The sequence below is a fragment of the Ctenopharyngodon idella genome, chromosome 21, assembly GCF_019924925.1.
Source record: "Ctenopharyngodon idella isolate HZGC_01 chromosome 21, HZGC01, whole genome shotgun sequence".
Taxonomy (NCBI): Eukaryota; Metazoa; Chordata; class Actinopteri; order Cypriniformes; family Xenocyprididae; genus Ctenopharyngodon; species Ctenopharyngodon idella.
This window is the reverse complement of record NC_067240.1, coordinates 7,690,288-7,704,597: the sequence shown is the minus strand read 5'-3', so window position 1 is coordinate 7,704,597 and position 14,310 is coordinate 7,690,288. Positions and strand designations below refer to the sequence as shown.

The following is a 14,310-nucleotide window of genomic DNA, read 5'->3' as shown; positions in this document are numbered from 1 at the left end:
AGATTATAATAGTGAACGCGCATTCTGTTACGCCACTGTTTATAGTCACAACACAAATTGCGCCCCCAGCGGTCAAATTGATCACTACAGTGCAGTGATCTCACAAAAGTCAAAAACTATATAATGTATAGTCTGCAGAAGAATAGAGTATAAAGAAACATGATGCAAGGCCAGAATGGAAGAAAAATACATCAATAAATTTTTATTCATTTTCTTTTTGAAGAATGTCTCATGTTGCTGTTCTTTTGCTTGTTTTGTTTTTATATTGTACAATATCTTTACACTTGTAATCTGTAAAAACATTCAGGAAGTGAGTATAAAAAAGGGCACCACCAAAATAATGACAGATTAGTTCACTCACACACACACACACATATATCCTCTGACATTTACATAAACGGTATTCTCCCTCTATTAGATTCCAAATATGTATACATATACATTTCATATATAAAATACATTTTAAAAGTGATGGTTAATTTCTGCTTAATATATGCCTGTTACTGTGTTCATTGTACTAACAATTTTGTGACATTTCCATGAAGATTTTCATGTAAAAAAAGAAAAAAAAACGGAAAGAAAAAGACTAAAGAAAGAGCCTAAACAAATTCAATCTGCAACAGTCTTTCACAGAAAGACTCTGGAAAGGCAACAATGTCACACAATACTGCCCTGCATTTGAGCAGAGAAGATAAGAAGCAACAATCCTAACAAATATGATTGTACCTGAACGTCATGAGTGCTAGTGATGGCAACAATACAAAATAAATAAGATGTCTAAATGTCACAGAGGGAAAATTGCAATCTTGATGTGAGCGTGTGCGTGTGTTAGTACAGAATCAGCAATAAAAGAGGCATTCTCCAAGATACCTCAAACAGAACACAAACTGTATCTGATTTCCTACAATTGTCTCTCCCTGCCATTATTTTGGAAAACATAAGGGAAAAAGGAAAACAACAGGCGAGTCTTCATTGACCGCTATGCGAATCACGTCCATGTTTACTCCGTGCTCTTCATATATCTACAGTCTTGACCCCAGTGTCCAGTACTGCACAGTGAGGTTACAGGTCAGGCTGTCCGTTCATTGTACCAAGAGTCATCTCCAAAAGCCGATTCTTAGCCTTTTTAGGATCCACAATGTCATATCAGTCCACTGTGAGCTAAGAAAAAGGGCTGATCGGCAGATCTTCGAAAAACACACAGCAAAACAAACTCAACACGCCATGTTTCTGGCAAAAAAAAAAAAAGAAGAAGAAAATCAGCAAGTGAAACAAAAATAAATTTTAACGTAATGCCCAGAGAGACTGTTAAATATTTTCATATATTTTTACACTATTCTACAGTTCTCAAAGGTTCAGGCAACCAATTTTTTCAGGACTTCTCCAGGAGATCAGACATCGTGTCAGGGTCACATCTCTGCTTTTTCTTTGTCACACACAAAAACAGATGTGAATTCAGGACTACGACAGGCAAATGAAAATTTAAAGACAGAAGAATGAGCAGAAAAAAAAAAAAACATCTGAGAAACACATCTATGCTCCTGAGTCCTTTGAGAAAGAGGATAATCTTGGATAGAAGCTAAACCAGAAGTGAAAAGGAGTGAGGAGAAGAATGGAAGATGGCCTGTAAGCCCATGGTACATGAGAGCGAAATGGATGACGGACGGAGGCTAGCTCCAGAGGCCGGCGTAGTTTCCGTGTAGGCCAGAACATAGGGGGCCGCCGGCCACGAAGAGTTTGGTGCCAGAGTCGTCATAGCAGTGTGTGTACACGGCATTCGGGAAGGAGCGGACATCGGAAAAGTAGCTTCTCCATGTTTCGTCGTGATTCTGTGGAAGAAATCAGCATTTTAGAATCGGTACAATAACCTGAATGATATGGACTGATATTTTTTCAGTCTCAATAAAAATATACATACACTACCGTTTCTTTTTGGGGTTGGTAAGATTTTTTTTAATGTTTTTCAAAGAAGTTAATAAATTGTATTTATTTTTGTAATTTATTATCGTTTTCTATTTTAATATATTTTAAAATGTGATTTATTCCTGTGATGTCAAAGCATCATTACTCCTGTCTTAAGTGTCACATGATCCTTGAGAAATCATTCTTATATACTGATTTGGTGGAAACATTTCTTATTATCAGTGTTGAAAACAGTTGTGCTGCTACTTTTAGGGAAACCGTGATGCATTTTTTCAGGATTCTTTAATGAATAGAAAGTTCAAAAGAACAGCATTTATTTAAATTGGAAATCTTTTCTACTATTATAAATGTTTTTACTGACACTTTTGATCAATTTAATGCATCTTTGCTAAATGAAAGATTTTCTTAAAAAAAAAAAAAAAAAAAAAATATCTTACTGACTCAAACCTTTTGAACAGCAGGTATAATATGTATGTAATAAGCAGGATAATGTACAGTTTGCTCTTTATTATCAGAAAATAGCCTCAGACAGGGAAATCAGGACCCCGACGTATTAGAGGAGTTGTTTATTTTGTGATATTGAGAGGCTGACTGTACATTATCATTGTTACATTATTCAAAGTTGTGACAAAAAGGCAGCAACCTAAGTGGGTCAATTAAACCAATCAAATAGTAGTTATACTTCCATGTGGACTCCTGATTAATGCAGCAGACAGCATTTCTGCTTAATGAACTTCCATATGGTAAGCAGAGGCTGATGCTGCAGGCAACCGACTGCTAAAGTAAGCACTTTGTGTAAAGAAGCTTATTTATAGACTAATTAATTTAAAGGTTTGCCCAAAGATTTCATGGCAAAAATTAGGTAGTGGGCGTATAAAGCAAATGAAACAAAAAAAAAGCAATATAAATATAAAAAAAGCAATATAAAATGTACATCGAATGAGTATAAAATTTCCCGTAAGTAAACACAATGCAAAACAGTAATTGTTTAGGTATCAGATTTAATTTAAAACAGAATTACATATATGCTACGGTTTAAAAGTTTGGTGTTAGTAAGACTTTCTTTAAATAAATTAATACTTTTATTTAGCAAGGATGCCTTAAACTGATCAAAAGTGACTCTAAAGACATTCAAATAGTTTATGTTCTTTTGAACTTCATCAAAGAATATGTATATATAAAATGTGTAATTGTTTACCTCAAAACATCTGTTTTCAACATTGATAATAAAAAATGTTTCTTGTTCACCAAAACAGTATATTAGAATGATTTCTGAAGGATCATGTGACACTGAATACTGGAGTACTGATGCTGAAAATTCAGCTTTGCCATCACAGGAATAAATTACAGTTTAAAATATATCAAAATAGAAACTTGTAATATTTTTAAATTGTAAATTATTTTACATTTTAAATTGCCGTATGGCTGTTTTGCTGTATTTTTGATCAAAGAAATGGAGCCTTGCTGAGACTTAAATTAAAATTTTAAAAATGTACCGACCCCAAACCACTAAATGGTAGCGTGTTGCAAAATTAATCAAGAAAAGATTGCGATCTCGATTCAAACAGCCACGCAATTTTATTCCTAAATAACAACGAGCCAGAGAGAGCAGTTGACATGTATGAAAAAGCTTCACATACAGTCTTTTCAACAACACAGTATCATTATTTCTGTCTTACAATAATTCAAATGATCATATAAGTACTGGGATAAAAGTTTATAGTTCAGACATATACACTGATTTCTACAATAGCAATCAAAATGAGTAAATCACCTTTTGAAAGTAAAGTAACTTGACTTCTAATAAAGATTGTATCAATTACAATGTTATGCCAATAGGTGGCGACAAGCGACTGTTAAAAATGTTTTAGTTGTTGAATCATTCAAGCTCAAAAACATGGATTCATCCAGCAATGAAACAAGTGAAGACTTTATGACTCACTAGTCAGTGAATCATTCATTTAAACCAATTTTTAAATAATTCAAATTAATTAAACACTTTTAAATAGATTGCAGCAATTAACATTTTGCCAGAACCTGTCTGTTCAGAATTGTGGGTGTGTCATGATTCTCAGTTTATCCAGATTTGTGCAGCTCTAGCGTATCTAAAATATAAGTATAATAAAAAAAAAGGTAATATTTATTTATTAAGTGCCTGCAATGACCTACATCAAATATAAGATAATTATATTGGTCTAATCAATCAAGGTCTAATCAGTATGTTAAATTTCAGCATGTAAGACAGAGAACCAGGGTCAAAATGGACACTCTTACCAGCCATCCTCTCCCTGTGGTGAGTTTAAGGATGCCCTCTGCAGTGCGATTCCGGTACCCGCCGGGTGTGCTGGATGGGCCATCCAGAAAACGCTGGGCCCTGATATCATAGAAGAGCAGGGAACCTTGGCCAGTGCCTACTGTCACTATGTGTTCATAGAAGCTCACAGAGCGAATACCTAAGAAGTAGTTAAACAGCACCAGTTTGCTTTGCGAACTTTTTAACTTTGAATGAACTATCTTGAAAAAAACAAAAAACCTACCACTGCCACGCTCCCTGGAGCTCACGGATTTGATGTTCTGAGTCGATTGCCGGGGGTCGAGGAAGGAAACGTGCGCCTGAGAGCCGACTGCATAAACAGACCACTCCATCCCGTAAGCCAGACACACATTCTCCTTACAGTAAGGAAGTTTCGTAGAAAGCTCCTGAAAATAAAAAAGGAAAAAACAGTCATTAGACAATTGTAAAAAATACGGAGCTTGGCATAAAAAGCCAATATATGAGAGAGAGAGAAAATGCTGATATTGCTAACTGTACCTTACACAGGTTGTCTTCTGCTTTCCACAGATGGAAATATCCATCTAGAGAAACGGCACCCAACTCCTAATGGATGAATGAAATAGATGAAAGTGGAATTGGAGAAACGGTGAGATGAATAACGCACAATCAGCACAGTCACATGAGTCAAAGACAGCTGCTGACCTTATGGCTGTTGTTGAAGGCCAGTGCGCGCACTTTGCAGTTGTAGGGGTGGGTGTATTCTTTCGGGATGTCCTTGAGAGCGCGGTGAGAGATGTGGGAGTAACAAGGAACACCTTCCACATTCTGACGCTTCTCTGCTTGAGACAAAACCTCCTCTGATATCTCCCACAGACCCATGGAACCGTCACGAGATCCTGCTCCAGTGAAGAAAAGATTTATTCTCTTTTAATGGAACAGTAGAATCTGTACAACATATGATTGTGTGCAACACATAAGAGATAATGTGTAATTTCTCAAAATACACCCAGACAGGGTAGTCAGGGGAAGTAGAGGGGTATTGCATCGCCTTAAGCGGGATATTTCGTATAAATGACTAGCTGACTGAACATTATCCTGCTAATCACACAGCAAAAAAAAAAAAAAAAAAATAGTGAAATATTATGAAGAAAATTGTTAATATGAAAAATAAAGAAAGGGCTCGACATTAACGCTTGTGTGGGACAAGTGAATTTTTTGAAGGGTCAAGTAAAAGAGAATTTTACTTGCCCGACCGGACAAGTAGCCTGATTAAAACGTCAATAATATACAAAACCTGTATAAATGTCTTTGTTCTGCTGTACACAAAGGAAGATATTGACTACCATAGTATTTTTTTCCTACTATGGAGGTAAATGGGGGACGAGATCTACTTGGTTACAAAACATTCTTCCAAATATTTTCCTTCGTGTACAAAGACATTTATACAGGTTTGGAACAACTTGAAGGTGAGTAAATGATGACAGATTTTTCATTTTTTGGATGAACTATCCCTTTAAGTCACTTACATTTTAGACGAAAGAAAAATCTAATTACTAGAATTCAAAATGTCACTCTCATTACTGTAATACACTAATGAAAACCATCATGTCCAGACATTTTTTCTTTTTAATTAAAATCAGAATGAAATAGATTTAGAATTTAATTATGTAAAAAATATAAATCACATTCCAGTTATGAGAATGAGTCATTTTCATGTTACAGCATGTTACTAAGAAAAGGGGACAAGGATGTGCTAAAAACTGAAATGAAAATAATATCAATCTTAATGCTCCTGAACTGGGCCCAACTTTCTTCATGCAAAACATACTTTCGATTTCTTTTCTCCCTTTGCTCTTAGGGTGAAATATGACCCTGACAATTCTTGATGGTTTTCTTGAAATGTACACTAGCACTTAATGTGTTAGGACATGGTGTAAAGTGTTTGCTCAAAACTGGATCTGCAAGCTTCTTACCTGAGACTGCCATGGTATCACTGATCCATGCAATGGAGAATATCCAGTCGTTGTGCCCATCCTGTTAGAAATACAGAACCAAATTTAAGTCTTTACACAACAGAATTGTTTTTAATTATGTTAGCCAAAGCTAGCCACTAAAAGCACATGTTTTTTTTTTCTTTTTATGAAGCCAAAGGCTGAAGCCACTAAACCATTTGACATTTACACTACTTTCATAACTAAAAAGGGAGCAAAGGCCAGACTCACATCTCCGACACAGACAGGGTCAAGTGTGGGAAGTCTGTACACTGCCAGGCTGTTGGGGTTGTCTCCACCAGTGGCCAGCAAAGTACGAGAGGGGTTCAGCTCTATGGCGTGGATGCCACATCCCTGCTGGACATCCAGGCCACCGACCGATCCTGGATTGTGGAAATGGAAATGGCCTCCCACTCCACCCAAACCCTGGGAGACATCTCCCCTGCCCTCTCTGTCTTTCAGCATGGGTATCCTGGTTATCTGTCCCGAGAGGACGTCCACCACAAATAGCTAAAAGCACAAAGAAAAAAGGGATTACTAAAGTTACCCTAGTGGGAATTCTGATTCAATAAAATTAGGTAATTTTGTAAATACACAAACAAAATAAACACATAAATAGGGAAAATTATAATTGAATGTTTATGAAATAGGATAGCGACTTTATCAAATGTAGATCTCAGAGCTAAGTTTTAGCTAAAGGCTAAATATAGATGTGTTTCTCTCATGGATATACAGCATAAAAGTTGGATATATTCTTTGGTACTTTTATGTCATTTTTATTAGGTTTTTTTTTTTTATAAAATATATATAGTGATATATATAAAGATGCTTCAAAAAAGCAATTTAGTTCAAATTTTCTGAAGAGACATGGTCACTTTATATGATAAACAGATTGAATTTGGGCTTTTATTCACATAAACATTGATCAGCGAACATAAACAGAAGCTCAACCGAACCTGATTGACACCTGAGAACAAACCTCTTGCGGAAGCTCAAACGGACTGCATAACACATGAGAATGAACCTCATTGGTTCTCGCACACGTCAAGCAAACATGCTTGAGCTTCCATTTACCACAACTGAAGTGTGAGTTGATGAATGTTCATATGTGAATAAAAGCCTAAATTAAATCTGTTCATCATATAAAGTGATTGTGTCTCTTCAGAAAATTTGGACTAAACCACTCAATTCACATGGATTAGTTTTACGATCTCTTTATTTTTTGAAGCGTCAAAGCGTCAGTTGCGTCTATGTTAGTAGCTGTCTATGGAGGGACAGAAAGCTCTCAGATTTCATCAAAAAGATCTCCATTTGTGTTCCGAAGTTGAACGAAAGTCTTACAGGTTTGGAACGACATGAGGGTGAGTAATTAATAACAGAATTTTCATTTTTGGGTGAACTAACTCTTTAACAGTAAACTTTATATTCAAAGATTTAAATGGGAAGAAAGACCAGTAATATGCTGAAGATCATAAATATGACATTGATAACATTACATACTGAAGTACTAATCAAAAACCATCTCACCGTGTTGCATTTGGTCCCACACACCACCTGCCTGTGGTTGAGCCATTGGGAAGCAAACACCTTGTTGAGGCGGCCGAGGGAGAACTCTCTCTCTCTGAGGATTCCGGGAATTCGTCCGGCAGCGAATCCGCGGAGACTCCGCTGAAAGCTCCACTCATGCTGCTGCTGCGGGCGGAACTCCCTCCCTCTCACAGAGCACACCACCGACTGCCGACTCTGCCACCAGTGCTGGGCATGACGCGCTGAGCTGGACACGCGGGCACGCTTAAACACACTCTGACACCAGTCCAACTGTCACAGGGACAAAAAGAAGAAGTGATTCGACAACATGTAAAAAATAAAAATTAATAAAATTTTCATTTCACAAAGTTTTTTTTACTTTCATAATAAATGTTCTTAATCATTCATGACTTCATTTTAAAAACTGCTATCACTTGAAACAAACTGTAAAGCATTTATTGGCAGTTACTGATAATATGTTATAACTGATAAATGACAGAATAAATCAAATACACCAAATATATTTAACCAAATAAATTAAATATAAGCCACTAAACTAAAATCAATCATTTTAAATGCTGCAAATAAATTCTAGTAGCATCACAACATTATGATGTACAGCATGAAAAATGGATATTAATAAGTACATTTACTAAAAATTAGCATTAGTGTTTACAAGAATAACTAAGTGAGCTCTTCACAAAACTTGAGATTTTATTCATTTAAATCTTAAAGGGTTAGTTCACCCAAAAATGAAATTCCTGTCATTAATTACTCACCCTCATGACATTCCAAACCCGTAAGACCTTCTTTCATCTTCAGAACACAAATCAAGATATTTTTGATCAAATCTGATGGCTCAGTGAGGCCTTTATTGACAGCAATGTCACCAAACTTCTCAAGATCCAGAAGGGTACTAAAGACATATTTAAAACAGTTCATGTGACTACATGAACTACTTTAATATTATAAAGCAATGAGAATACTTTTGTGTGCCAAAAAAACAAAATAACGACTTTATTCAACAATTTCTAGTGATGGGCGATTTCAAAACACTGCTTCATGAAGCTTCGAAGCTTTAGGAATCTTTTGTTTCAAATCAGTTGTTCGGAGCGCCAAAGTCACATGATTTCAGCGGTTTGATATACAATCTGAAACACTGATTCGAAACAAAAGATTCATAAAGCTCCGAGGGAGTGTTTTGAAATCGGCCATCACTAGATATTGTTGAATAAAGTCATTATTTTGGGGTTTTTTGGCACACAAAAAGTATTCTCGTCACTTTAAAATATTAAGGTTGAACCACTGTACTCACAAGAACTGTTTTAAATATGTTTTGATCTTTCTGGATCTTGAGAGGTTTGGTGACATTGCTGGCAATAGAGGCCTCACTGAGCATCGGATTTCATCAAAAATATCTTAATTTCTGTTCCGAAGATGAACGAAGGTCTTATGGGTGTAGAACGACATCAGGGTGAGTAATAAATGACAGAATTTTTGGGTGAACTAACCCTTTAATTTTACATCACAAAAATGCTCTTTGTTAGTAATTTGAATATTATCTCTTTCTCATTCTGATTATGTAACTTTTTTTAAAAACAGAAACCCTAATTATGAGAACAATCTCACAGGACATCTGGTTTTAGGTGGCTTCTTTGCAATCCAGCCCTGTGTAGGCACTTTTTTAAAAACAGCTTGCATTCAAAGAAAAACACCTGGTGGCACTGAAAATTCATCACCTCACCCTGCTAACAGCACTCTATACAATCAAACACAATAAATTGCATTAAAACAGCCAAACAACAAAAGTGAGGGCATCCATCTGATGCTAACACCAGCTGGCAGACAAAGCGACTGTGCTCCCAGCAAGCATAGACAAATCAAATATAGCCATGACAGGGGCGTGTAAAACCAGTGGCTTGAAGTATACCAGCTCCCATAGGCCCAACAATCAGAATGTGTAAGACGGAGACTCATTCATTTTAATGCTTGTTCCCGCTAAACAGCACTCACATCATAATCCTTATCAAGACATCGTCACCCATATAAATAACTCTTGCTGAAATTACATCATCTATCCTGAGTGAGATCTAGTCATAAACACTGATGTGTCTCTCTCTACTCCAGTAAAGCTCTTCCAATCCCCCTTCAGACTAGTAAACGTCAGTCCTATCTGACTGACCCAGATCCTAACAGCCAAGTAGGTCAGAATAGGATCTTAGTCAATACACGGCCACCTTCCCATTCACAAACTCTGCAAAAGTGTATGATCATACAAAGAAAAAGACCTTGAAGAGTGTTAAAGCTGTGGGAAACCTGCAAGGATCAGCATTAACAATCAAGCTGTACTACAAAAATATCTCATCTGGCTTCCTATAGTCCCGCCCCCATATTCAGCCATTGGTTGACGCTGGCCGGGATACACAAACATACATTTCGGAGGAATAAATCTTCAAAACAGCTTAGATGTAGATCTCTCTCTGTATATTAAGCTATGATATGTGGAAGTATTGATCTTTTCTTTAAAATATAGACTATAAATTCAAACAATATTATGATATTATTTAAGATATGATATTTACAAGATTGCAATATGGAGAATAACAAACAGGACATTATCAAACACTGTTTCTAAAAGCTTTAATAAAAAAATAATTACGATAAGATAATTTTATTTTTATAATAATTATTCATATTTCATATAATAATATTATAAGGTATACCTGTGAAATTTAAATAAACAGTGAGATGAACAGTGTAGACATACACTAGTTAGTCATTACTAACATCATTTGTTGAGGCCTATGTTATCAGTGAATTGTTTTTAATGATTTTCTCTTTTAGATATGGCTGTCCCACAGGGATACATCCAGTGTTAACCTGTGATAACAGAAATAAACCTTCAACACCACCAAAAAAGGAAAGCAACTAGTCTTACAAGCAGTGTGTCGCAGTGAAGACCACCTTCCCCCATATGAGAACTCTATCCTGTCCTGTGAATCATATTTAACACATCTACATCACCTACAAGGACATAATAAGATATCACTCACTGATTCTTGAGGAGTGCTGGGATAAAGAAATATCCTGCTTTTTCCATTTTCTCAGAACATATGCATTTTTACTGGTCAATCACTCAATATAGGTCAATATCAATCAACAGATACAAAATAATGTGTGATATAAACGCTAAGCGCCTATATGACCTTGTTGAACTCATAGCAGGTGAAATTTAGAAAGAGGACCTTCAGGATGAAGCCTGTCTTTGATATTGCCTGATTTTATAAATGTTTCCATAATTACCTCATGGTTTTGACAAAAAGTAATGACAACTGTGAAATGTAGCTAAAATTATACACTTTCTGTCAGGGCAAGGTAGTAAGATTTCTTTAAAGGCTACATATTTATATATACCCGTTTTCGTTAGCTTAAAATACATTTTACCTATATAAAATATTTAATAAGTCAGTCTGAGGAAATGTGGCTTTAGGGTTATATCACAATAAAGAGATAATCGAATACATTGATATACATATGTTAAGAACATTAAATGTTGATACGTTCAGAACTAATGTATGACATGTTTTGTATCGTATCAAGAATCATTCTGCAGCAAAAGACACAGTGTTATTGATATCTCTCATCTTAACGATGAAATAATGGAGAACTATAGCAGATCTCAGTCGTATTGGGGGACTAACCAGCTAATGCTGTCTAGCTCTTGGTGGAGTATCATTATCCTGTAATCTCGTGCAGGATTAAGACGTAAGGTTAACGTTACACAGACACACAACCGTAATGTCCAAGGCAACTGATAAATGATTACACATTAATAAACCAGTTCACCAACGCCAGATCAATGTCAATAACAACTAAGTTAACAACCCCACCATTAGCCTTTAGCCAATGACTGGTGCTAACATTAAACTGCAATCTGTTTGTAAACTGTCACATTTCGAGCTTCTGTTCCACATTATACGTGGTTATTATTTCATATGAAATGAGAGGTTAGCAGATAGCTGCGTATATGGTGCCTTTGTTATGTATAAGAGAGGTCTGTTTTTTTACCTGTTGTTCCTTGGGCTCCTCTGCTTTCCTTTTCCTGCTAACTGTTTTTCTCGCCATAGCCCGACACGCACAGGTCCCTCACCCACATGGAGGGCAGCAGCGACGCTAGGAAGTGGATCATATAATGGCGATGGGGTTGTTTCGGCGGCCTCCGGACTAGTGAAGCGGCGCGACTAATCGAATCCAACCGAGTCGCGTCGGCCGAGGATGAATCGAATAACCGTCCGATTCCGTTTCAGTGGCCGATCCCCAATCCGTTTGATTTAGGTCGTTTCAGGGTAGGCTTGTTTGCTTTCCGTCTGTGTGGAGGAGCTACAAGGGTACAGCTGCCCCTCCCCTGCACCGAGCTCACTTTTCACCTATCTTCTTTCTATCCGTCGTTCTCCTGACAAAACGCGTCATCCAACAACGTACATTGCCGCGCGCAGCCGCACTCCAGTCAAACATCAACAAAAACAAGGTCAAGCGTGCGCGTGCGCGTCTGGGGCGTACGTGCGCGCGCCCTATCTTCTCTCACGTTCTACGACTCGCGTTTCATTTTCTGCTTGTAAATGAGTTGTGCTGCTGTGGATATATATCCATTCTTACAATTCGGTGCCTTTTTAAAGTCCATTAAAGAAGTTATGGCATTTATAATGTACAATTTCTCCTTTGTATATTCTAATAATGGATAATAATACGTTCTGGTCATCAAACTTAAATTCAGCACATTTAATTTTGGAAAACAAACAAGGCATTACGTTAATGTTTACATTAGTGGTCGTTATGTTAATGTTCATTTAATCTGAGTAGAAAGTTGTTCATTATGTTAACTAAAGTCTGTTATGTTATTCTGTATTAGGGGCGTCGTTAAGTTTTCTGGACCCATGTACACTGTTATATGAAATATAAACATTTTTAAATTTTTTAAGTTTTGTTTAAGAGAAATATAAAGTACTAAATTTTATTTAAAAAGGATGACTGAACAGTGAAGGAAAAAGAGGAAATAAGTGTCCAGCACCTTATGTTGGTTACTGAAAGAGATGTATTGAGTTAGTTATGTTTGATTATTGATTAGTTAATATTCATATTGGTTATCTAAATGTGATGAAAATATTTCCACAGATTCAACAATGTCATCGGCTGATGCAGAAATGTTTATTTTGTCTGACAATAAGCTGTTTAACTTAATTCAACACATAGGGTGTGAATTTTTTTGTGACCTTTGTTGCTGCTCACTTTCTGTTCCACTGGAAGTTTCACCATGGTAGCTACCAGAAAAAGAGTTTGTTAAAGTTCAGGTTCAGGTTTTTTGTTTTTTTTAACATCTTAAACACCAGTGACAGCCACACTTTTTGAAAAGAAGATTAAGTTTAATCACACTGAAGTCTGAAACATTTTAAATCACATTAAAGAGCAATAGATCTCTGTATCGTTAAGACAAAAGCCCTCCGATCTGCTCTACCTGTCCATCAGGTTCAGGACATTTCCCTGTTTACAATTATAACAATAGATCTGCATCTGAGCGCTGACTCACTCCAGGCCAGAATGCTCTTTGTGATGCAGCCAGCAGTGGGTTTCTAGTCTGTTCAGCCTAGATTGAGGAACGCTGACACAAAAAGTAGACGAGAAAGAACCATGTTTACTTGATTTCAATAATTAGTCCTGTATGGTGTGGGTGAACCTCTTGAAATCAGTCAAGAACATATGCAGGTCTCTCTCTCTCTCTCTTTCTCTCTATATATATACAGGGGTTGGACAATGAAACTGAAACACTGGCCAATATAGTGTTGGAGGTTTCATGCCTATATATTGGTGGCCAACCTTCACTGATTTTAAATTCCATCAGTAAGATCAGAATGTGATGGTTGAATAAGCAGAGCAATAGCACAGCTGTACATTAAATATTGCAATCCACACAACATAATGGGAGATATATTAGAGTTCAAAATAGGACAAATTGTTTCATCTGTGACCAGGACAGCAAGTCTTTTTGGTGTATCGAGAGCTATGGTATCCAGTGTAATGTCAGCATACCACGACACAGGACAAACCCCATCCAACAGGAGTAACTGTTGACGCAAGAGGAAGCTGTCTGAAAAGGATGTCATGGTACTAACCCGAACTATATCCAAAAAACACAAAAACCACAGCTGCACAACCCAACTCTCCTATTTCCACCTCCTGTTTCTCCTTTGTCAGGAGCTCCACAGAGTCAATATTCATGGTCGGGCTGCTATAGACAAACCTCACATGTATTGTTCTCTGATGAGTCCACTTTCACAAGTCAGAAAACATTTTCCTCCACCAGCATCACATAGTGACCTGGCCACTGTTCTGGAAGAGGAATGGCTCAAAATCCTTCTAGCCACTGTGAAGGACTTGTATCTGTCATTTCCAATATGAATCGATGTTGTATTGGCCTCAAAACGAGGCCCTACACCATACTAATAAATTATTGTGGTCTAAAACCAGGTGTTTCAGTTTCATTGACCATCCCCTGTATATATATATTATCTATGAGGAAAGTATGGTAACTTTTTTCTT

At 36.7% G+C, this 14,310-nt stretch overlaps 1 protein-coding gene across 1 annotated transcript; it reads right to left on the bottom strand.

Annotated features, from left to right (window-relative positions):
• Window positions 1-176: 176 nt before the first annotated feature.
• Window positions 177-12,207, bottom strand: LOC127503572 (DDB1- and CUL4-associated factor 12). The gene is made up of 9 exons (XM_051877548.1): window positions 11,785-12,207; window positions 7,717-8,007; window positions 6,421-6,699; window positions 6,172-6,232; window positions 4,901-5,094; window positions 4,736-4,801; window positions 4,461-4,623; window positions 4,198-4,376; window positions 177-1,829 (listed from the first exon to the last, which is right to left on the bottom strand). The coding sequence occupies exons 1-9, from the start codon at window positions 11,839-11,841 to the stop codon at window positions 1,671-1,673; spliced, it is 1,449 nt and encodes a 482-aa protein (XP_051733508.1). The 5' UTR covers window positions 11,842-12,207; the 3' UTR covers window positions 177-1,670.
• Between the last annotated feature and the right edge of the window lie 2,103 nt (window positions 12,208-14,310).

What these genes read in the sequence shown, in the direction of transcription:
- LOC127503572 (XM_051877548.1), bottom strand. Translation starts at nt 11,841, where the DNA reads ATGGCGAGAAAAACAGTTAGCAGGAAAAGGAAAGCAGAGGAGCCCAAG. An exon ending in CTCCAGGGAGCGTGGCAGTG is followed by an intron (nt 4,377 to 4,460) that starts GTAGGTTTTTTG and finishes ACTACTTCTTAG; the next exon opens with GTATTCGCTCTGTGAGCTTC. An exon ending in CCACAGGGAGAGGATGGCTG is followed by an intron (nt 1,830 to 4,197) that starts GTAAGAGTGTCC and finishes TTTCTTCCACAG; the next exon opens with AATCACGACGAAACATGGAG.